The sequence below is a fragment of the Centruroides sculpturatus genome, unplaced genomic scaffold, assembly GCF_000671375.1.
Source record: "Centruroides sculpturatus isolate CEXI.00-Female unplaced genomic scaffold, Cexi_2.0 scaffold453, whole genome shotgun sequence".
NCBI lineage: Eukaryota > Metazoa > Arthropoda > Arachnida > Scorpiones > Buthidae > Centruroides > Centruroides sculpturatus.
Genome location: NW_019384758.1, coordinates 325,724 through 348,297, shown reverse-complemented (window position 1 = coordinate 348,297; position 22,574 = coordinate 325,724). Strand labels below are relative to the sequence as shown.

At 31.8% G+C, this 22,574-nt stretch overlaps 2 protein-coding genes and 2 pseudogenes across 4 annotated transcripts in view; 1 reads left to right on the top strand and 3 right to left on the bottom strand.

Annotated features, from left to right (window-relative positions):
- The window catches only part of LOC111628738, a 38,383-nt gene extending 24,555 nt beyond the window's left edge, over positions 1-13,828 (top strand). For all 3 annotated transcript variants that reach the window (XM_023372580.1, XM_023372579.1, XM_023372581.1), the window contains 2 exons: positions 11,759-11,807; positions 11,943-13,828. In XM_023372580.1, coding sequence (XP_023228348.1) covers positions 11,759-11,807; positions 11,943-12,019 — 126 coding nt within the window. In that variant the 3' untranslated portion in view covers positions 12,020-13,828. The remainder of the gene's footprint in view (positions 1-11,758; positions 11,808-11,942) is intronic.
- LOC111628739 lies at positions 6,615-8,202 on the bottom strand (annotated as a pseudogene).
- Positions 13,829-15,726: 1,898 nt separating the features above from the next.
- On the bottom strand, positions 15,727-19,706 carry LOC111628736 (golgin subfamily A member 1-like). The gene is made up of 3 exons (XM_023372572.1): positions 19,527-19,706; positions 16,668-16,931; positions 15,727-16,261 (listed from the first exon to the last, which is right to left on the bottom strand). The coding sequence occupies exons 1-3, from the start codon at positions 19,704-19,706 to the stop codon at positions 16,121-16,123; spliced, it is 585 nt and encodes a 194-aa protein (XP_023228340.1). The 3' UTR covers positions 15,727-16,120.
- A 250-nt stretch (positions 19,707-19,956) lies between these two features.
- Positions 19,957-21,544, bottom strand: LOC111628747 (annotated as a pseudogene).
- Between the last annotated feature and the right edge of the window lie 1,030 nt (positions 21,545-22,574).

The following is a 22,574-nucleotide window of genomic DNA, read 5'->3' as shown; positions in this document are numbered from 1 at the left end:
CCGAAAGTCAATCATCCGAAAGAATTCCAGTCGGCAAATTTAAATTTTCGCCAGTGCTGTGGCGCTTCAATCTTTGGCTATGTCTTGGGCTACTCAAATATTTTACGTTTTTGATACTAAATTAACATCTGAAGTATAGTTTTTTATTGTTTTTATATTTTTCAATATATTTATTTTGTTCGTACAAAATAAAATAATTTTTAACGATACAATTGTCTTTGTTAGGCTTAACATCGACGAAAATTCAACGCGAAGCGACACGCAACGGATAAAGATTTTAACATTGGATACGTTAACTATTTTTTCGTACATAAATCGGTTATCCGAAATATCAGTTATACGAACAACCCCAGTCCCCAATTGATTCGGAAAATCGACGCTCTACTGTAATTCACATTTTCTTACTATATCTTAAATTGTGTATAATAATAAGTCTTAAAAGTATTTTAAATCAATTTTTTGGTTACATATACTGATATAATGTATTGCAGAAAAATAATAATCACATACATTAAGAAAATTTAAATTATACTTACTTTCATTTCATGTAATTCTAATTCATTATTCAACTGATGTATTTTTTCTTCATAACTCTCTCTCTCTCTTTCCCTCAAATTCTGTTCTTCTTTCAATTCTTGTTTTGTAATCTCCAATTGGTGAGACAATTCAGCATTACGTACAAGTAAATTATCTTTTTCTTAAAATATAAAGTTTCATTTAACATATATTTTGTACATAAAAAATTATTATAAGCAAATTAATTACCCTGGCTGATATTTTGCAATTCTATTTCTTTCTCTTGCAAGTGAGAATTAAGTTGTTCTTTAGTATAACTGACTGAATTGTAATCCTTTTCTAATTGGCTAACCTGAAATATTATATAAATGTAGTAGTAAGAGATAAAAATTTAAGAATTTAATTATCTGAAGAATAAAATTTAAAATATATAACTTTTTAAATAAATAAATCTAACTAATTATCCCTAAATTTTGTTCACAAGTTGACAGCGTAAGTCAATGCAACAACATGTTGACACCACTTTGAGTTTTGTTAATACTTCTCCAATAACAGCTATTCTATAATATTACTAAAAAACTAAATTCAGTGTCTCATAATAAAATCTTTCTGATTTTAATATCATTACTAGTTATAACAATTTTGTAAACAAAATGTTTTAGCTAAAAATTATGCTACAACTTTCTTGTAATATGATTTCATTAATTCAAGAAAATTATTACACTCCATATATCAATTTAATAGTTTGAGAAATATTAGGAAAAAGTCAAGATATCATCTGTGAAATCATAAAAATTTTCAGAAATTTATTATTTATTGTNAATTTCATCTCAAACAGATTAAATACAAGATTGGCCAAAATTTCCTTAAAAAGTTAACATAACTGTCTGTACCTGGTGTGATCAAAACTGACTTCCTATTTTCAGTCTAGAACATATCAGCAAGGCTTGCTAACAATGGTAATGCGGGGCGACATGGCTTAGATTTCTGAAGAAACATATTTCTGGAAATTGTCTACTTTAGTGTTCTTATGAAAGATTGATACAAATTTATCCATGTACTACTGTAAAGATGATATGGAATTCTATGCACAAGATATACTTTCCTTCTTAAATTGCTGAACAAATGAATCAATGTACAGTACATGATGAATATGTGGAAATATATTGTGTATACCTAACATCATGCCACAACAATACCCAAGCAATGGGAGGAGGTCACAGTTTTGTAGTAGTCCTCAATTGGAACTTATATCTAGTGTGTTCAAAAAGTAATAAATTATAATTGTTAAAACAAAAATGTCCTAAACAGAATGCCCTTAAACAAACACATTTAACTAAGTTTTGAAATATTTAATAGCCTTTCTATACACTTGCAGATAAATAATAATATTCATTCTTATTCGTTAAACAGTATTAAACATCTATATGGTATTGACCATAATTCAGACAATAAAAATGGACGGCAGTATGCAAAATGTCACATTTGTGACTCACAATGTCAGGCACAGCTAACTTTTGAGACTAAAAAAAAAAAAAAAAAAAGATTCTTGGAATCAAAAAGTATTTATCATACATTCTTGGATTTATATACAATGGAAAATTGTTGTTATTATAAACATATATTTTTGTTCTGACTTTCACAAGTTCTTTAAAGCAGCAGACTAGGCAGAATATAATAATGATGTTTCAATAAGCTAAAATTATCCATTTTTAATGGAAGAAATGGAATAAAATCATTATTATAAATTCTATAATTACCTGCTGAGCTAGTGATGATAAACTGAATTTTTAGTGTTTTGTTAATTGTCCAAATATATACAAATTATGAAATTAGTAAACTGCCTTTTGAAACAAAAAGAAACACTATTTTTTTTTAAGATAATAAACTTTTTTTTAGTTTTAAGTAAATAAAAACACACTTACAAATGGAAGTCCTTCTGCACGTCAATAAACAACTAGCATAAATTTGCTTTGTTTTGTACAGTCATTCATATATATATAAAAACTGATTATTATTATTATTATTTCCTTTTTCACGACTAGAATATTAAAATGATATTAACAATTATTTTGCCATTCAATGATATTTTATGTATGAACTGTTATAAATATTTGCATAAAGGATAAATTTTCGAAATTTTAACAAATTCGCACAATAAATAGATCATTTTAGTGCCGTGTATCTCCGTAGGTACTGGCCCCATATTGTAGTCTCTTTAATTTATAATGGAAACAAGCATCTTCCATAAGAATTGATACTTTAAGATATTAAAGGATGTCCCTTAACTCGCGGTCTTGCTCTAAACCAAGACATTTTCCACTCCATCATTTGTTTGATCAACTTTTCTTCTTCTGAAGTAAAATGAAGCAATACTGAAATTGCCTTTATCAGATGTTGTGCCTGAAAAAGTTTGAAATGTATTTTCAGTGACAAAACAACTTCATATTTATACAGGGTGATTATCCCCAATCTGAAATTCCAAAATTTTTATCTTTGCTTTCACAGCAGGAAGCCATTTAGAACAGGATTATGAATTACTGTTCTACCATGAAAGGTAATGCAAAAGTGCATCTGACCACAACATACTGTTATGATTCAGTAAACCACCATATTGTACAGGCAAATGTATTTGACTACTAATTTTGTTGGGTTGTTTATATATTGTTAAAAATATCAAAAAGATCTGATACTGACAATTCTATTCAACTAAATCATATCATGTATTCCAAAATCCAAAACATTCTTGGTTCCAAGAATTTCAGATTAGGGAGATTTTATCTGTACTTAAATTTATAAAATGCTTTACCTCATAATCTTCACTGGTCATAAATTTGAAGATGACATGTTTTAAATACTGAAAATTTATGTCGTCATCACCATCAACATGATAGTTTTTTTTATTTGGAATACTTTGAGACCAACCCGATGATATTCTGCTATCTGTTGGCTGAATCATTGGAATTTCTGCACTATCAATGGGTAAGATTCCATCAGTCCCTGACTGAATTTTCAGTTCCCTCTGTAGTGTTTTCTTCATATCACTTAACCTTTGTTGTTGTAGTTTGATCATCTATAATTGTAAAATTTAGCATTTAAATTTCATAAGCTGAAAGCTGTCTTATTCTAATTTATAAACAATAAAATAACTTATCAAAAAAATATATATATTTCTTTACTAATTTGAAAAAAGTGTCATTCTATGTCTTTGTTTCACAAGCACAATAAAGAGCCCGAAATGCGTATCAACTAAAAAAGAATAAAAAGCTGCCCAGTGTCTGATTGTTTCACAAGCACAATAAAGTGCATTCAAAGAAAATATATACAGTAATACCTCGACTTATGCTACCCTGACTTACGTGAACCCGGAGTTACACGATTTTCAAATCTTGTCGATTCATCTTTTGTTTGAGCGCCACGCAACTCTTGATTACTCACTCCCCCCACACTATTGTTCAGCTTACATGTTCGGACGTGTTGCGCAGAATCAACACATAGCTACAATTTTTTTTGTGTTATTTATTTCTGTGTTTGTTATATCTATGGAGAGTTGAGAGACTCTGTGTGATGATTTCTTGTAACCGTAAATGAATCAAAAGACGAGATAAGACTAACGAGAACATTTATTAGCTTACATACATTCGACCCGAATTTTACACAAATTGCGAAATTATACCCCAACTTACGCGGTTATTGCTCGATCCCACTTATCATGTAAGTTCGGGGTATTACTGTATTAAAAAGTGTGTGTCTTATTTTGACATATTAAAGAACACTATGTCAAATTTCCTATAAATAAAAACAAAATCTATCTGAATTATGTGAATAGTAATTCAATAATAGAACAAATATAATGAGTATTTAGAAAAATGATCAAATTAAAATTAGCATATATTGTCATAAAACAATGACAAAACACTAATTTCTTGAACTCAAAGTTAAGTAGATACACAAAACAACTGAATGTCCCAACTTTTGGATCACTCAAGAACTGTTCTAGGCTCTAGATTCCAAAATCAAATTAATTTCAATTTTGAAAGATTGGAGTCCATTTCATTTCCACCTCTCAAAGAAGATCCACTGGAGACATTGGTGCAACTCAACCTGATGTGGACAATCTCTTAAAAGCTTTCCAACACACCAGATACTGGATTTTTAATCTCTTAAGTTCCTGGTGAACACTGGCTTATCACTATGTGGGGTCAGAAATAATGACACACGAATTTCTCAGAATGTTCCACTTGCCAAATAGGAACATAAACACCTTATGAAATCACCAGGGTGGTAAAGAACATAGCATTGGCTCAAGTCATAGTGGTGTTTGCTGTAATTTTGGGCCATAAGCATGGGTGTTTGGCCAAGTTGTATGCATCCTCTAGGAACATGTAAATCAATGAGGCATAGTCACCAGATGTCCTTGACATAGCTGATAGAAGGGTGGGTTTCCACAGAGGCTGCAGTATGCTGGCCATAGAAAAGAAAGAACAGTTACCTCTTGCTTCAAGTTGTTTATGAATGTGATGAAAGATAACACTTGATTCCATTGGTGACATTAACATCAGGCCTGTTGGCTAGCACCTGTTTGAATTATTCAGTGAGGCTACTGGTCTGAAGATTAATAAATGCTCTCCATCTTAAACTGCTGTCCTCTGGTGCATTATATAGACTAACTGAATAAGAAAGGGACAGCCTTGGTTGCTGATGAATTTCTTCAGTGTGTCATGTTTTAGGACAACTTCATTGACTAAGAAGTCAGTAATATGCTAAAGTTGGCTAAAGCTTATGCAACTGCATAGCAGGTCAGATAGCAACAAATGCCAATGATGTCAAAGAAACACTTTGACATCATCTTTGTGATTATAGGTAAAACAGCAAATAGAAAAAAAAAGAAATTAATAATGGAAAGCAAATATCATTACTTAATTTAAACTGGTCATTAATGTGGAGAGTTAAACTTCTTTTCTTTCAATATTTTAAACAGTGCTAATGCCTAGATTTGTACTTTTGTTAGTACAGTAGAGCGTCGATTATCTAAATCAATTGAGGACTGGGGTTGTTCAGATAACTGATTATGTACGAAAAAATAGTTTAACATATCCGATGTTGAAATTTTTCTCCGTTGCATGTCGCTTTGCATTGAATTTTCGTCGATGTTAAGCCTAACATAAATTTTTTAAAATAATAATCGTGGCTATTGCATCGTTAAAAATTATTTTTTTTATTTTGTACAAACAAAATATATTGAAAAATAAAAAACAAAAAAATAATATTTTGGAAGTTAATCTAATATTAAAAACGTTTAAATGCAGAAACGTGTTACATACCTTACATAGCGTAGTCCTAGAGTTTAAGAAAAAAAGTTCAAAATTGTCTTTTGCTTCACAGCTGAGTGTCTCTTTTTTGCCACTAAATCATGCACACATCTTAAAGACAGCAATTGTATAGCATCACATTCTTCTTGCTGTTCTAACCACTTCAGAACTGTATCAAGGCAATGAAAAGCTTCCTCACTGGATGGTACTTTTTCAGCACGGTCAGCGTCGTTAGGCTCTTCCTCATCATCAGAGGGGTCTTGGTGATCGATGACACTGGCAATGATTTCATCGTCCGACAATATTTGATAGCCAGGGTCATTGACATCACACTTGAGCCAGTCTTAAATGTTTACCTTATCGCATTCTTCAAATCCAGAGCAATCTTTAACCATATCAAACAGTTGTGATTCAAATTGGCTCTTTGCTGGCTCTTCAGGTGTAGTGATAGACTCACCTGATGGTAGGAGCTTATTCCAAGCTGTTGCTAGTGTACTGTCCTTGACAGTAGCCCAAGCTTCTGCTGCAATGTACATACAATCCTTTAAGTTAATTTCAGTACATACATTCCTTTAAGTTAATACAATCCTTTAAGTTAATTACACTTGCTGAATTGTTTTTTCACATTCTTCCCTGATTATTACCATATGCAGCAATGCCTTCCTGTAATATCGTTTGAAGCTTTCAATGACCCCTTGGTCCATCAGTTGGAGGATTGAATTACTTGTTTGTTGGTATCAGTTGGAGGATTGTTTACTTGCCTCCCAACGTTACGTTGGGAGGCAAGTAAACAACTTTAAACTTTCCGTTTTCTCTTTCCAGTGAAATGTTTGAGGGATGACTTGGGCGTTATCAATCAACAACAAACATCTCCAGAATTTCCAGTTTTAAGCTGATGCTTTTTGACTTCAGGGATAAATACAGTGTCATACCATTCTATAAAAATGGTTGTATCCATCCACGAATTCTTTTGATTTTTGTAGGTCACTGGCAATTTTTTTTATTCCTTTAAAGCACCGCAGATTTTTAGATTTTCCTACGATTAGTAAAGGTAGCCTGTGCATTCTGGTAACATTTCCACATACCATAACAGTGATACGTAATTTGCTTACCTTAAAACCAAGTGCTGACATTTCATTCTTAGAAACTAGGGTTTTTGTTGGCACTTTTTTCCAATACAAACCACTTTCGTCTGCATTGTAGACATTGGTTTTTTTGTAGTCCTCCTTATCAATCATGTTCTTTAAAGACTCTTTCAAACTTTCAGCTGATTCAGTATCAGTTGACAGTTTTTCACTCTGATGTCCAATTCCATGCCTAGATTTGAAATTCTTAAACCAGCCAGAAGTCGCTTTAAAATCAGCGTTACCCCCTAGTTTCTTGTTCAAATCAAAGGGCCACTTATTGGTTGTCCTTGGCTACGTACCTGCATGAATCACATGTAAACTGCAATGACCAAATCCTGGTTTTCTGCCATTTTCATTGTTTTTCTGTGCAAGCTTCCATCTTCACTGTCAAGTACACTCGCACATTTTTTAACGGCATCGCTGTTCTTTTTAATGTCAGATATTGTGGCATTTCCAACTCCATATTTCCGAGCTAAGCTTGATCCACTAGCACCACACTTCAACAGATCTATTATTTTAAGTTTATCAGAAACACTGAGAACAATGCGTTTATGTTTAGTGGTCATTGCAAACAATACAACTACTACAGAGCGATCTTTTACAAGTAAAAAATTCACGGATCCAAAATTAATGTCCCTGATGAAAACGGATTTCGATTAAGCACGACACACGTCCAGACACAGAGTCCTCAGAAAAAATAAAAACTATACAAAAATGCCAGTGTTGCCAGTTAAAACACATACACAAATGTAAAAAATATTAAAGTAGCCCAAGATATAGCCAAAGATTGCAGTGCCACAGCACTAGCGAAAATTTAAATTTGCCAACTGGAATTCTTTCGGATAACTGACTTTTGGATAATCGATGCTCTACTGTATCTGCTTTTTCAGTCTCCTTGTCACTAGAAACATTTGAAGTACTTGCTACATTTTTCTTCAAAACTCTTCTCTCAGCTAATGCTCTGTGATTTTTCAATTGGGATATATGCAATACTAAAAACACTATGAATTTATATGATTCCCACTGCATTTTTATATGAAAAATACTTAAAATTTAATAAAATGACTTCAATGCAAAACTCTAATAATCTTTGACTGATACGTCCGCTTATATGCACAAACGGGCATATCACTCAAAGATTGTACCTTTATCAAAGATTCATCATCTGTAGTGTGTGTACCATTGTGCCACACTATAGATAATGAGACATTAATTAAAAGACTTCCATTGAAAACCATCAGTTTTGGTTAAAAATGATGTAACTTGGCAATTGATGCAAATCATGCAATAAAGTGACAGTAATATAGATGAAAAAATAAGAAGTTCTGAACATTCAGAAGATTGGTGGGTGTAGAAAAGTTGATACTGCTTGTAATTTGTCAGACTGACAATCACTTTCCCATCAATAAGATGCCAAGAGTGTTTAGCACATTTAGCACATAAGATGCCAAGAGTGTTTAGCACATTTTTTGATGCAGATCAGATGCAGATTTGTGTGTTAAAAACATATGAGGACTTAACAAATACTGAAGGAGAAGCAAAAAATCATGTCATCAACTACATCATCAAGGTAATAGAGACAAATATTTCTTGAGTCTCCTTAATAGCCCATCTATTAGATATTCAAAGATTCCAAGCCTATTTGTAGAGATCAAGTAGAAGAGTATGGAACTTATATAACCTATCAGGAGTAATGAAGCCAGTCTTTTCTCAGCCTTGCTTATTAATTTCAAATTTGCCAACTGGATTTTAGGTTCATTGATGCTTGGTTTTCTGCAGACAGTCTAGGGCAATGTTAATTCTAGGCAGTGCTTTTTTTGGGGGAAAAAAAAGGTGGTGAACACTCATCTCATTACTAAAAATATATTACATGCATCGGCACAAGATTCGTCACACAAGCAGGACTGTCTTAATAATTTTGTTGCTGATTTTCTATGCTCAACAGAGCAATTCAACGCGGACCAAACATCAAATTTTCAAAAATTCTCTTAAAACTTTTAAAATATATCGAAAAAAGGTGGTGGAACGCAGTTCCATTGCAGTCTATGACAAAGTGCTGATTCTAGTAGAAGCATTTCTTAGTAACAATTTTAATTTTTGATAGTTGATGCAGAACTGTCACTACTTATTGGACTTTCACTATGATGATTAGTGAGGTCCATAAAGATTCAAACAATTGAATTATGTCTACATTCACCTGAATGAAATTTTCTATATTTACTCAATGATTCTCAATAGCACAAAGCATAGTCAAAAAAAAAAAAAAAAAAAATCATATATGAGCTAATATACTTTTGCATTTTAATGATTTTGTTCTATTTATCTACTGTTTATAAATTCACATACTACAGACACACATTTTAATGCAAATAATTGCATAATTAAATTTGTTGATGTATTGATGTTGATGTGTAATAATGGTGTTGATGTATAATAGTGTGAATATTTACTTATTAAAATTAAAAGTAAAATATAAAAATTATACTTTACTTTATTTTTATCCATTAACTGATTTTCCAATTCAGTCAATACAGCTTTTAGTTTATTGATGTTGTCAGAATTTTCTACATTTTCAGCAAGTTTAATTTCCAAATCTTTAATCTAAAATTGAAAAATTTATTTTAAATGCTTTTAAAAGTGGGAAACTTAATTATTAAAACATTATATATATATTTATACATCTGTACAGAACATAATATGACCTATTGCAAAGGAAACGTAAACAATTATTTGTATATCTTACAATAGAAATAAATACTTTAAAACCTTGATTATCTGAGCCCCAATTAACTGAGGTTTTGCATTTTCCAAAGAACAAGTAAGTAAATACACTATTTTTCTTATAATTCATAAAAGCTTTGCCATGAACACACTAAGCACTTAAATACTTTAGTATTCTTAACCTAAACTCTAATGGACTTTTTAGAGAAAGTTTAAAATGTTTATTACAAAATATCTTGTTTCTGTTATACAGTAGATCCCCCTATAAGACGGTAGATACGTTCCGTTCTTTATGAATCNTCCGACCAGAAAGGAAGCCAGTATTTAAATGAGGTTTAATTTTCTAATTTTTAACGATACACTAACGACAATTATTATTTTAAAAAATTTTTGTTAGGCTTAACATCGATGAAAATTCAACGCGAAGTAGGTTAATAGCGATATAATAATATACTACACTAATAATGGATTTTTTCATACTTTTCGGTTATCCGACAAACCCCAGTCCCCAATTGAGTCAGATAATCGAGGCTCTACTGTAAACAAACATCAAGAGACCTCTGAAAAATTAATACTTGAACAGAAAAACTTTTTAGTAGCAGTGCATATATACCCTAGGGCTGTGATACCTTATTTTTCAAAAAAGTTCATCTCCTTAAATTTAAATGTGTAATTAAGACCTTTTAATAATATTGATACTTTCCTACATATCTGTTCCGCTGTTAGCAGGGAATCTGTGTTTTTATATTAATAAAGGGACACATGGATTTTCTTTCTTAATTGTTCAAGATTTAACCCAAAGCTAAACTAAATGCAAGTGGAAACATTATTTAAGGGATAATTCTTAACTGCTCAAAGCTGCTAAATACACTTAATTGTTTGTCAATAAGATTTGAATGTTGATGAGATTCACATCTGCTTAAAGTTATGAATTAACAAGATTAACCATTAAAGAATTATATGAAACTAGCAGATGAGTTCAGGCAAAAAGTAACAATAGCAAAAATTAAGATTATTAGATTATAGCCAATCTTTCCTGTTTTTTACCAGGTGCAAGAGTTAGGTTCACCTCTTCTGAGACTAATTGAACATGTTTTTAGACCCATCTAAAAATTCTCTAATTTTCTGCAAAAAAACTACATTTAAAATAGTACAGGGTAATCCTTAACCCTCTCCGTCTCCTCCACGGAGGAAATTTCAGAAAGTCCCTTCTTTATCTACATTCTCATGACCTACCCTAACTGTGTACTAAATTTCAATTTTCAACTCAGTAATAATAAGTGCAGAGCACAAACCTCTGTGCTGAATGTTACTTTATTAACTCATCTCAATTATATTATAAGATTAGGGTCAAATTTATGAAAAATTTCGTTTTCACTATTCTATTTAGCAGATATCTAAAAATTCAAGAATCATTTTTTTCTATATCTGAATAAATAAAAAGTCTTTACTAAGAATTTAAGTAACCTAAAAAAATTAAGATTTTTCATTATAATGGAGGATAACCTTATTTCAAAATTAGTCGTTTTATTCAAGTATGTTCCACGAAAGTTTTTTTTATATTTTACAATTTAAATTTTTTGAATTTGGAATGAATCCAAATATTCATTTGAATTCGTTTATTTTGGATATATTGTTTTTGAGTTACCCGAAAAATGGAAATGATTAAATAATAAAGGAAAGTATATAGTGGCACATATCGTATACATTTTGGCAATTAATAAATATTTTACACTTTATACCGACTAACTCTCTCCTCCTCTCCTCTTCCTCCATGGGGGAATTTTCAAAAATCCCTTCTTAATGTGCATTCTGGTGGCTTACCCTACTAAATTGCATCTAAAATAGATGCTGAGTTCTTTAGGATGAGACTTAATTCTCTTCCTCTCCCGTGCGGGAAATTTCAAAAAATCCCTTCTTAGTGTACATTTCATGATGTGTACCAAATTTCAATTTTGAGCTCTGCATTTAATTATATTATGAGTTAAAATGGTTATTATTGAGACGGGTTGATAATGATATTACTAAAAGATTAAAATTATCTGGATAACAAAATAATTAATTTGTATAAATTATCTACAGATTGCTAAAGGAGAGAAACAGCTCATGGAAAATACAATAACATGGCATTGTAAGTATATTATTATTTAAAAAAGGAACAGGTATGAATTTTATATTTTTTAATCAACCTCACTATTCAATAATCAAAATCAAAAAATCTTGAAAAAAAATCTTCAGTTTCATCACAATAAAAATTTTGTTACAGTAACAAAAACATGCAGGAAGTTACAAGAAGCAAGAAGCAATCTGATCAGGAAAGATATTCTAGAAATGCAACACTAGAATGAATTTTTGAGAAACGTGGAAAATGCATCGACAAAAGAAATGTTCCTTTCTATTCTGTACATGTTGAATAGGTGTACTTAAGTTCTGGCATAAATTCTTGAAGGTAATGTGAATTCTCTAGTGCCAAAAAAAAAAATCATGTTGTAAAATTTATTATTGAGATGTATAGCAGTAGTAACATAACATCGGTGTTGTGATGTGCCAAAGCGTGTATTAGTGTTTAAGTTAACACATACATACACATACACCATCCATATTAGTGCCAAACATGTTTTTGCTCACTCGCCAATAAATCACACGAGAACACAGCACAGAATTAAATACTTGCCATTTGGAGTTTCCAAATAGGTGGCCGATGAGATGGTATGGTATCTTTAGTTTACATACGATAGAATAACTGATGATTAAAACAATCGATCTAGTCATTTCTATAGCATTTAGATATTGCAACTGCTATACGATATATATAAAATTAAAACACACTTTTTTTATATACATAATGAATGTGAATAAATGTAACTATGTGTAAAATTTGTAACAGCAAAAGGATATTCGGTTCCCTACTCCTCTACTAAGCTTCACTTTGATCATTCTGCATTTTATATTAATACAAACGAATAATGGTATCCAAATTCCAATAATTACTTTGAAATTTTATTGTGTCGTTGATTAAATAATAATCTCAAATTCCTAAAACAGTGACCTTCCAAACCTTGTATAAACATGAACTATACACCCTTTTTGGATACCAGGGCTTCTTCAATAAACACCAAGATTTTTTATAACCTGAGGGACCACCGCAATAAATTCATTGCTATCATTCATACATACCATCTATATGCGAAGCAATGAGAAATTAACACACTAATATAGTTTAAAATTAACATATTGCTTATGTGATTTGTACAGAGTCAAAATGTATAAAAATATTTTATACTTTAGGTTCAAATATTCAGGAAAATTTAATTGATATGACAAAATTTTGCTAAATTCATATAATTTTAGTCTACAGAAGTCTGTAAGAGTACTTAGTTTAGGAGTCCAAAATACATATTTCAATTAAAAACATTTAATCCATTTCTAAGCTGAAGACTACCAGAATAAAGGCCAAAAATATTTTATAATTGAAGAAATATGCTTTTAGTTTCCTTAACAGTTTAATACTGGTATAATGCCAAAGTTTTGCCCAAACATTTTCATGAAATTATTCTAAAAATGGACAAAATTTGGCATGGTACTGACCAAACTGCTTAGGTAAGGAAAATACATTTCTTCAATTTCATTTTGGTCATTATTCTAGCAATTCCAGCTTAAAAATGATTAAATGACATAGTTTAACTAGAATCATTTTGGCCATTGTTCTAATATTGTACCAAATTTTGTCTATTTCTAGAAGGCTTAAATATTAAATTTATCCATAAATTGGAATAGCTACTAAATTTTGAAGATTAAGGTGCTTCATCCTGGTTCAATTTCAATACTGAGAAAGACAAGGTCCTTTCTTCTCACTGCATTTATCGAGCTTCACATCAAACAACCAATTGAATATATGTGCATTCCTCTAAAGTTTGTGTTCAAATGTCCTTAAATATTACAAGTACATAGTTCTCATCTTTAAAAAAAATAAAATATATAAAACATACAATCAAATATGTATATGTAGAACAACACATTTTATACATTTTTTTTAAATGCATTTAAACTTACTCATTTAAGCACAAACAAGATATATGCATTTTTAGGGAATTCATATTTATGATTTTAATCAATATTCAAGCGTAAAATCGCGATGCTCATTTCAGGAATCGAATATCCTCTTGCAGATCCACACATACACAAATCTACACAAGGAAAATAAGAAACTTGCAAAATGTTTTTTGTGAAATTGTTATTTATACAGAGTGAATTGTAATGTACAGAATATGTGAGAAAGAAAAGTGCAATGTGGTTGTAAAAATTAATTTATATTTAAATTTTTTTTTTGAAAATTTGTTTGAATAAAAAGAAATGAAAATATTGCCTCTTGATTGATTAGAACACAAGGCACCAACACATTCGGTTCAAGTGGCTGATCACAACTATGCTCATTACACAAGCCCAAGCCCATATGGGTAAGAAATGGGCCAGCAACATCTCAAAAAAGTTGACCAAGATGATCATGCAGTAAGTGCACACGGAAGCATACCATATGGTTATCTGGTTCATATTCATAATTTTTCATGGATAATAGAGGTTAATACTAAGCTCTGAAAATTTTATCTTTCTCTATTAAAAACAATTTTCTCTCTAGGTATAATCATCAGGCTACAAGAGGAATTTGTTTAACAAAACCAGTCAAACAACTTTCGGGACATTCCAATTTTCAACACTGACTCAGCGCTGATCTCAACATTCGTTAAAATTCGTTCCTTTTTTCAATGTTGAGGTAGCGCTGTTGTCAGTGCTGACTCAACACACTCAGCACTCAACAGATATGTTGACTGCTACTTTCCAATGAACTGTGGGTAATTGGTAAGACATTTGAATGGAATCCATCTTGCTGAGAATGGAATTATGGGAACTAAGCACTTCGTACTCGAGTTGGAACGTCGTTGATGACGTCAAATTGTTGACTTCAACACTCGTGTTGAAAATTGGAATGTCCTGTTTCTCTTTGACCAATTTCATCTCAAACAGATTAAATACAAGATTGGCCAAAATTTCCTTAAAAAGTTAACATAACTGTCTGTACCTGGTGTGATCAAAACTGACTTCCTATTTTCAGTCTAGAACATATCAGCAAGGCTTGCTAACAATGGTAATGTGGGGCGACATGGCTTAGATTTCTGAAGAAACATATTTCTGGAAATTGTCTACTTTAGTGTTCTTATGAAAGATTGATACAAATTTATCCATGTACTACTGTAAAGATGATATGGAATTCTATGCACAAGATATACTTTCCTTCTTAAATTGCTGAACAAATGAATCAATGTACAGTACATGATGAATATGTGGAAATATATTGTGTATACCTAACATCATGCCACAACAATACCCAAGCAATGGGAGGAGGTCACAGTTTTGTAGTAGTCCTCAATTGGAACTTATATCTAGTGTGTTCAAAAAGTAATAAATTATAATTGTTAAAACAAAAATGTCCTAAACAGAATGCCCTTAAACAAACACATTTAACTAAGTTTTGAAATATTTAATAGCCTTTCTATACACTTGCAGATAAATAATAATATTCATTCTTATTCGTTAAACAGTATTAAACATCTATATGGTATTGACCATAATTCAGACAATAAAAATGGACGGCAGTATGCAAAATGTCACATTTGTGACTCACAATGTCAGGCACAGCTAACTTTTGAGACTAAAAAAAAAAAAAAAAAGATTCTTGGAATCAAAAAGTATTTATCATACATTCTTGGATTTATATACAATGGAAAATTGTTGTTATTATAAACATATATTTTTGTTCTGACTTTCACAAGTTCTTTAAAGCAGCAGACTAGGCAGAATATAATAATGATGTTTCAATAAGCTAAAATTATCCATTTTTAATGGAAGAAATGGAATAAAATCATTATTATAAATTCTATAATTACCTGCTGAGCTAGTGATGATAAACTGAATTTTTAGTGTTTTGTTAATTGTCCAAATATATACAAATTATGAAATTAGTAAACTGCCTTTTGAAACAAAAAGAAACACTATTTTTTTTTAAGATAATAAACTTTTTTTTAGTTTTAAGTAAATAAAAACACACTTACAAATGGAAGTCCTTCTGCACGTCAATAAACAACTAGCATAAATTTGCTTTGTTTTGTACAGTCATTCATATATATATAAAAACTGATTATTATTATTATTATTTCCTTTTTCACGACTAGAATATTAAAATGATATTAACAATTATTTTGCCATTCAATGATATTTTATGTATGAACTGTTATAAATATTTGCATAAAGGATAAATTTTCGAAATTTTAACAAATTCGCACAATAAATAGATCATTTTAGTGCCGTGTATCTCCGTAGGTACTGGCCCCATATTGTAGTCTCTTTAATTTATAATGGAAACAAGCATCTTCCATAAGAATTGATACTTTAAGATATTAAAGGATGTCCCTTAACTCGTGGTCTTGCTCTAAACCAAGACATTTTCCACTCCATCATTTGTTTGATCAACTTTTCTTCTTCTGAAGTAAAATGAAGCAATACTGAAATTGCCTTTATCAGATGTTGTGCCTGAAAAAGTTTGAAATGTATTTTCAGTGACAAAACAACTTCATATTTATACAGGGTGATTATCCCCAATCTGAAATTCCAAAATTTTTATCTTTGCTTTCACAGCAGGAAGCCATTTAGAACAGGATTATGAATTACTGTTCTACCATGAAAGGTAATGCAAAAGTGCATCTGACCACAACATACTGTTATGATTCAGTAAACCACCATATTGTACAGGCAAATGTATTTGACTACTAATTTTGTTGGGTTGTTTATATATTGTTAAAAATATCAAAAAGATCTGATACTGACAATTCTATTCAACTAAATCATATCATGTATTCCAAAATCCAAAACATTCTTGGTTCCAAGAATTTCAGATTAGGGAGATTTTATCTGTACTTAAATTTATAAAATGCTTTACCTCATAATCTTCACTGGTCATAAATTTGAAGATGACATGTTTTAAATACTGAAAATTTATGTCGTCATCACCATCAACATGATAGTTTTTTTTATTTGGAATACTTTGAGACCAACCCGATGATATTCTGCTATCTGTTGGCTGAATCATTGGAATTTCTGCACTATCAATGGGTAAGATTCCATCAGTCCCTGACTGAATTTTCAGTTCCCTCTGTAGTGTTTTCTTCATATCACTTAACCTTTGTTGTTGTAGTTTGATCATCTATAATTGTAAAATTTAGCATTTAAATTTCATAAGCTGAAAGCTGTCTTATTCTAATTTATAAACAATAAAATAACTTATCAAAAAAATATATATATTTCTTTACTAATTTGAAAAAAGTGTCATTCTATGTCTTTGTTTCACAAGCACAATAAAGAGCCCGAAATGCGTATCAACTAAAAAAGAATAAAAAGCTGCCCAGTGTCTGATTGTTTCACAAGCACAATAAAGTGCATTCAAAGAAAATATATACAGTAATACCTCGACTTATGCTACCCTGACTTACGTGAACCCGGAGTTACACGATTTTCAAATCTTGTCGATTCATCTTTTGTTTGAGCGCCACGCAACTCTTGATTACTCACTCCCCCCACACTATTGTTCAGCTTACATGTTCGGACGTGTTGCGCAGAATCAACACATAGCTACAATTTTTTTTGTGTTATTTATTTCTGTGTTTGTTATATCTATGGAGAGTTGAGAGACTCTGTGTGATGATTTCTTGTAACCGTAAATGAATCAAAAGACGAGATAAGACTAACGAGAACATTTATTAGCTTACATACATTCGACCCGAATTTTACACAAATTGCGAAATTATACCCCAACTTACGCGGTTATTGCTCGATCCCACTTATCATGTAAGTTCGGGGTATTACTGTATTAAAAAGTGTGTGTCTTATTTTGACATATTAAAGAACACTATGTCAAATTTCCTATAAATAAAAACAAAATCTATCTGAATTATGTGAATAGTAATTCAATAATAGAACAAATATAATGAGTATTTAGAAAAATGATCAAATTAAAATTAGCATATATTGTCATAAAACAATGACAAAACACTAATTTCTTCAACTCAAAGTTAAGTAGATACACAAAACAACTGAATGTCCCAACTTTTGGATCACTCAAGAACTGTTCTAGGCTCTAGATTCCAAAATCAAATTAATTTCAATTTTGAAAGATTGGAGTCCATTTCATTTCCACCTCTCAAAGAAGATCCACTGGAGACATTGGTGCAACTCAACCTGATGTGGACAATCTCTTAAAAGCTTTCCAACACACCAGATACTGGATTTTTAATCTCTTAAGTTCCTGGTGAACACTGGCTTATCACTATGTGGGGTCAGAAATAATGACACACGAATTTCTCAGAATGTTCCACTTGCCAAATAGGAACATAAACACCTTATGAAATCACCAGGGTGGTAAAGAACAGAGCATTGGCTCAAGTCATAGTGGTGTTTGCTGTAATTTTGGGCCATAAGCATGGGTGTTTGGCCAAGTTGTATGCATCCTCTAGGAACATGTAAATCAATGAGGCATAGTCACCAGATGTCCTTGACATAGCTGATAGAAGGGTGGGTTTCCACAGAGGCTGCAGTATGCTGGCCATAGAAAAGAAAGAACAGTTACCTCTTGCTTCAAGTTATTTATGAATGTGATGAAAGATAACACTTGATTCCATTGGTGACATTAACATCAGGCCTGTTGGCTAGCACCTGTTTGAATCATTCAGTGAGGCTACTGGTCTGAAGATTAATAAATGCTCTCCATCTTAAACTGCTGTCCTCTGGTGCATTATATAGACTAACTGAATAAGAAAGGGACAGCCTTGGTTGCTGATGAATTTCTTCAGTGTGTCATGTTTTAGGACAACTTCATTGACTAAGAAGTCAGTAATATGCTAAAGTTGGCTAAAGCTTATGCAACTGCATAGCAGGTCAGATAGCAACAAATGCCAATGATGTCAAAGAAACACTTTGACATCATCTTTGTGATTATAGGTAAAACAGCAAATAGAAAAAAAAAGAAATTAATAATGGAAAGCAAATATCATTACTTAATTTAAACTGGTCATTAATGTGGAGAGTTAAACTTCTTTTCTTTCAATATTTTAAACAGTGCTAATGCCTAGATTTGTACTTTTGTTAGTACAGTAGAGCGTCGATTATCTAAATCAATTGAGGACTGGGGTTGTTCAGATAACTGATTATGTACGAAAAAATAGTTTAACATATCCGATGTTGAAATTTTTCTCCGTTGCATGTCGCTTTGCATTGAATTTTCGTCGATGTTAAGCCTAACATAAATTTTTTAAAATAATAATCGTGGCTATTGCATCGTTAAAAATTATTTTTTTTATTTTGTACAAACAAAATATATTGAAAAATAAAAAACAAAAAAATAATATTTTGGAAGTTAATCTAATATTAAAAACGTTTAAATGCAGAAACGTGTTACATACCTTACATAGCGTAGTCCTAGAGTTTAAGAAAAAAAGTTCAAAATTGTCTTTTGCTTCACAGCTGAGTGTCTCTTTTTTGCCACTAAATCATGCACACATCTTAAAGACAGCAATTGTATAGCATCACATTCTTCTTGCTGTTCTAACCACTTCAGAACTGTATCAAGGCAATGAAAAGCTTCCTCACTGGATGGTACTTTTTCAGCACGGTCAGCGTCGTTAGGCTCTTCCTCATCATCAGAGGGGTCTTGGTGATCGATGACACTGGCAATGATTTCATCGTCCGACAATATTTGATAGCCAGGGTCATTGACATCACACTTGAGCCAGTCTTAAATGTTTACCTTATCGCATTCTTCAAATCCAGAGCAATCTTTAACCATATCAAACAGTTGTGATTCAAATTGGCTCTTTGCTGGCTCTTCAGGTGTAGTGATAGACTCACCTGATGGTAGGAGCTTATTCCAAGCTGTTGCTAGTGTACTGTCCTTGACAGTAGCCCAAGCTTCTGCTGCAATGTACATACAATCCTTTAAGTTAATTTCAGTACATACATTCCTTTAAGTTAATACAATCCTTTAAGTTAATTACACTTGCTGAATTGTTTTTTCACATTCTTCCCTGATTATTACCATATGCAGCAATGCCTTCCTGTAATATCGTTTGAAGCTTTCAATGACCCCTTGGTCCATCAGTTGGAGGATTGAATTACTTGTTTGTTGGTATCAGTTGGAGGATTGTTTACTTGCCTCCCAACGTTACGTTGGGAGGCAAGTAAACAACTTTAAACTTTCCGTTTTCTCTTTCCAGTGAAATGTTTGAGGGATGACTTGGGCGTTATCAATCAACAACAAACATCTCCAGAATTTCCAGTTTTAAGCTGATGCTTTTTGACTTCAGGGATAAATACAGTGTCATACCATTCTATAAAAATGGTTGTATCCATCCACGAATTCTTTTGATTTTTGTAGGTCACTGGCAATTTTTTTTATTCCTTTAAAGCACCGCAGATTTTTAGATTTTCCTACGATTAGTAAAGGTAGCCTGTGCATTCTGGTAACATTTCCACATACCATAACAGTGATACGTAATTTGCTTACCTTAAAACCAAGTGCTGACATTTCATTCTTAGAAACTAGGGTTTTTGTTGGCACTTTTTTCCAATACAAACCACTTTCGTCTGCATTGTAGACATTGGTTTTTTTGTAGTCCTCCTTATCAATCATGTTCTTTAAAGACTCTTTCAAACTTTCAGCTGATTCAGTATCAGTTGACAGTTTTTCACTCTGATGTCCAATTCCATGCCTAGATTTGAAATTCTTAAACCAGCCAGAAGTCGCTTTAAAATCAGCGTTACCCCCTAGTTTCTTGTTCAAATCAAAGGGCCACTTATTGGTTGTCCTTGGCTACGTACCTGCATGAATCACATGTAAACTGCAATGACCAAATCCTGGTTTTCTGCCATTTTCATTGTTTTTCTGTGCAAGCTTCCATCTTCACTGTCAAGTACACTCGCACATTTTTTAACGGCATCGCTGTTCTTTTTAATGTCAGATATTGTGGCATTTCCAACTCCATATTTCCGAGCTAAGCTTGATCCACTAGCACCACACTTCAACAGATCTATTATTTTAAGTTTATCAGAAACACTGAGAACAATGCGTTTATGTTTAGTGGTCATTGCAAACAATACAACTACTACAGAGCGATCTTTTACAAGTAAAAAATTCACGGATCCAAAATTAATGTCCCTGATGAAAACGGATTTCGATTAAGCACGACACACGTCCAGACACAGAGTCCTCAGAAAAAATAAAAACTATACAAAAATGCCAGTGTTGCCAGTTAAAACACATACACAAATGTAAAAAATATTAAAGTAGCCCAAGATATAGCCAAAGATTGCAGTGCCACAGCACTAGCGAAAATTTAAATTTGCCAACTGGAATTCTTTCGGATAACTGACTTTTGGATAATCGATGCTCTACTGTATCTGCTTTTTCAGTCTCCTTGTCACTAGAAACATTTGAAGTACTTGCTACATTTTTCTTCAAAACTCTTCTCTCAGCTAATGCTCTGTGATTTTTCAATTGGGATATATGCAATACTAAAAACACTATGAATTTATATGATTCCCACTGCATTTTTATATGAAAAATACTTAAAATTTAATAAAATGACTTCAATGCAAAACTCTAATAATCTTTGACTGATACGTCCGCTTATATGCACAAACGGGCATATCACTCAAAGATTGTACCTTTATCAAAGATTCATCATCTGTAGTGTGTGTACCATTGTGCCACACTATAGATAATGAGACATTAATTAAAAGACTTCCATTGAAAACCATCAGTTTTGGTTAAAAATGATGTAACTTGGCAATTGATGCAAATCATGCAATAAAGTGACAGTAATATAGATGAAAAAATAAGAAGTTCTGAACATTCAGAAGATTGGTGGGTGTAGAAAAGTTGATACTGCTTGTAATTTGTCAGACTGACAATCACTTTCCCATCAATAAGATGCCAAGAGTGTTTAGCACATTTAGCACATAAGATGCCAAGAGTGTTTAGCACATTTTTTGATGCAGATCAGATGCAGATTTGTGTGTTAAAAACATATGAGGACTTAACAAATACTGAAGGAGAAGCAAAAAATCATGTCATCAACTACATCATCAAGGTAATAGAGACAAATATTTCTTGAGTCTCCTTAATAGCCCATCTATTAGATATTCAAAGATTCCAAGCCTATTTGTAGAGATCAAGTAGAAGAGTATGGAACTTATATAACCTATCAGGAGTAATGAAGCCAGTCTTTTCTCAGCCTTGCTTATTAATTTCAAATTTGCCAACTGGATTTTAGGTTCATTGATGCTTGGTTTTCTGCAGACAGTCTAGGGCAATGTTAATTCTAGGCAGTGCTTTTTTTGGGGGAAAAAAAAGGTGGTGAACACTCATCTCATTACTAAAAATATATTACATGCATCGGCACAAGATTCGTCACACAAGCAGGACTGTCTTAATAATTTTGTTGCTGATTTTCTATGCTCAACAGAGCAATTCAACGCGGACCAAACATCAAATTTTCAAAAATTCTCTTAAAACTTTTAAAATATATCGAAAAAAGGTGGTGGAACGCAGTTCCATTGCAGTCTATGACAAAGTGCTGATTCTAGTAGAAGCATTTCTTAGTAACAATTTTAATTTTTGATAGTTGATGCAGAACTGTCACTACTTATTGGACTTTCACTATGATGATTAGTGAGGTCCATAAAGATTCAAACAATTGAATTATGTCTACATTCACCTGAATGAAATTTTCTATATTTACTCAATGATTCTCAATAGCACAAAGCATAGTCAAAAAAAAAAAAAAAAAAAATATAT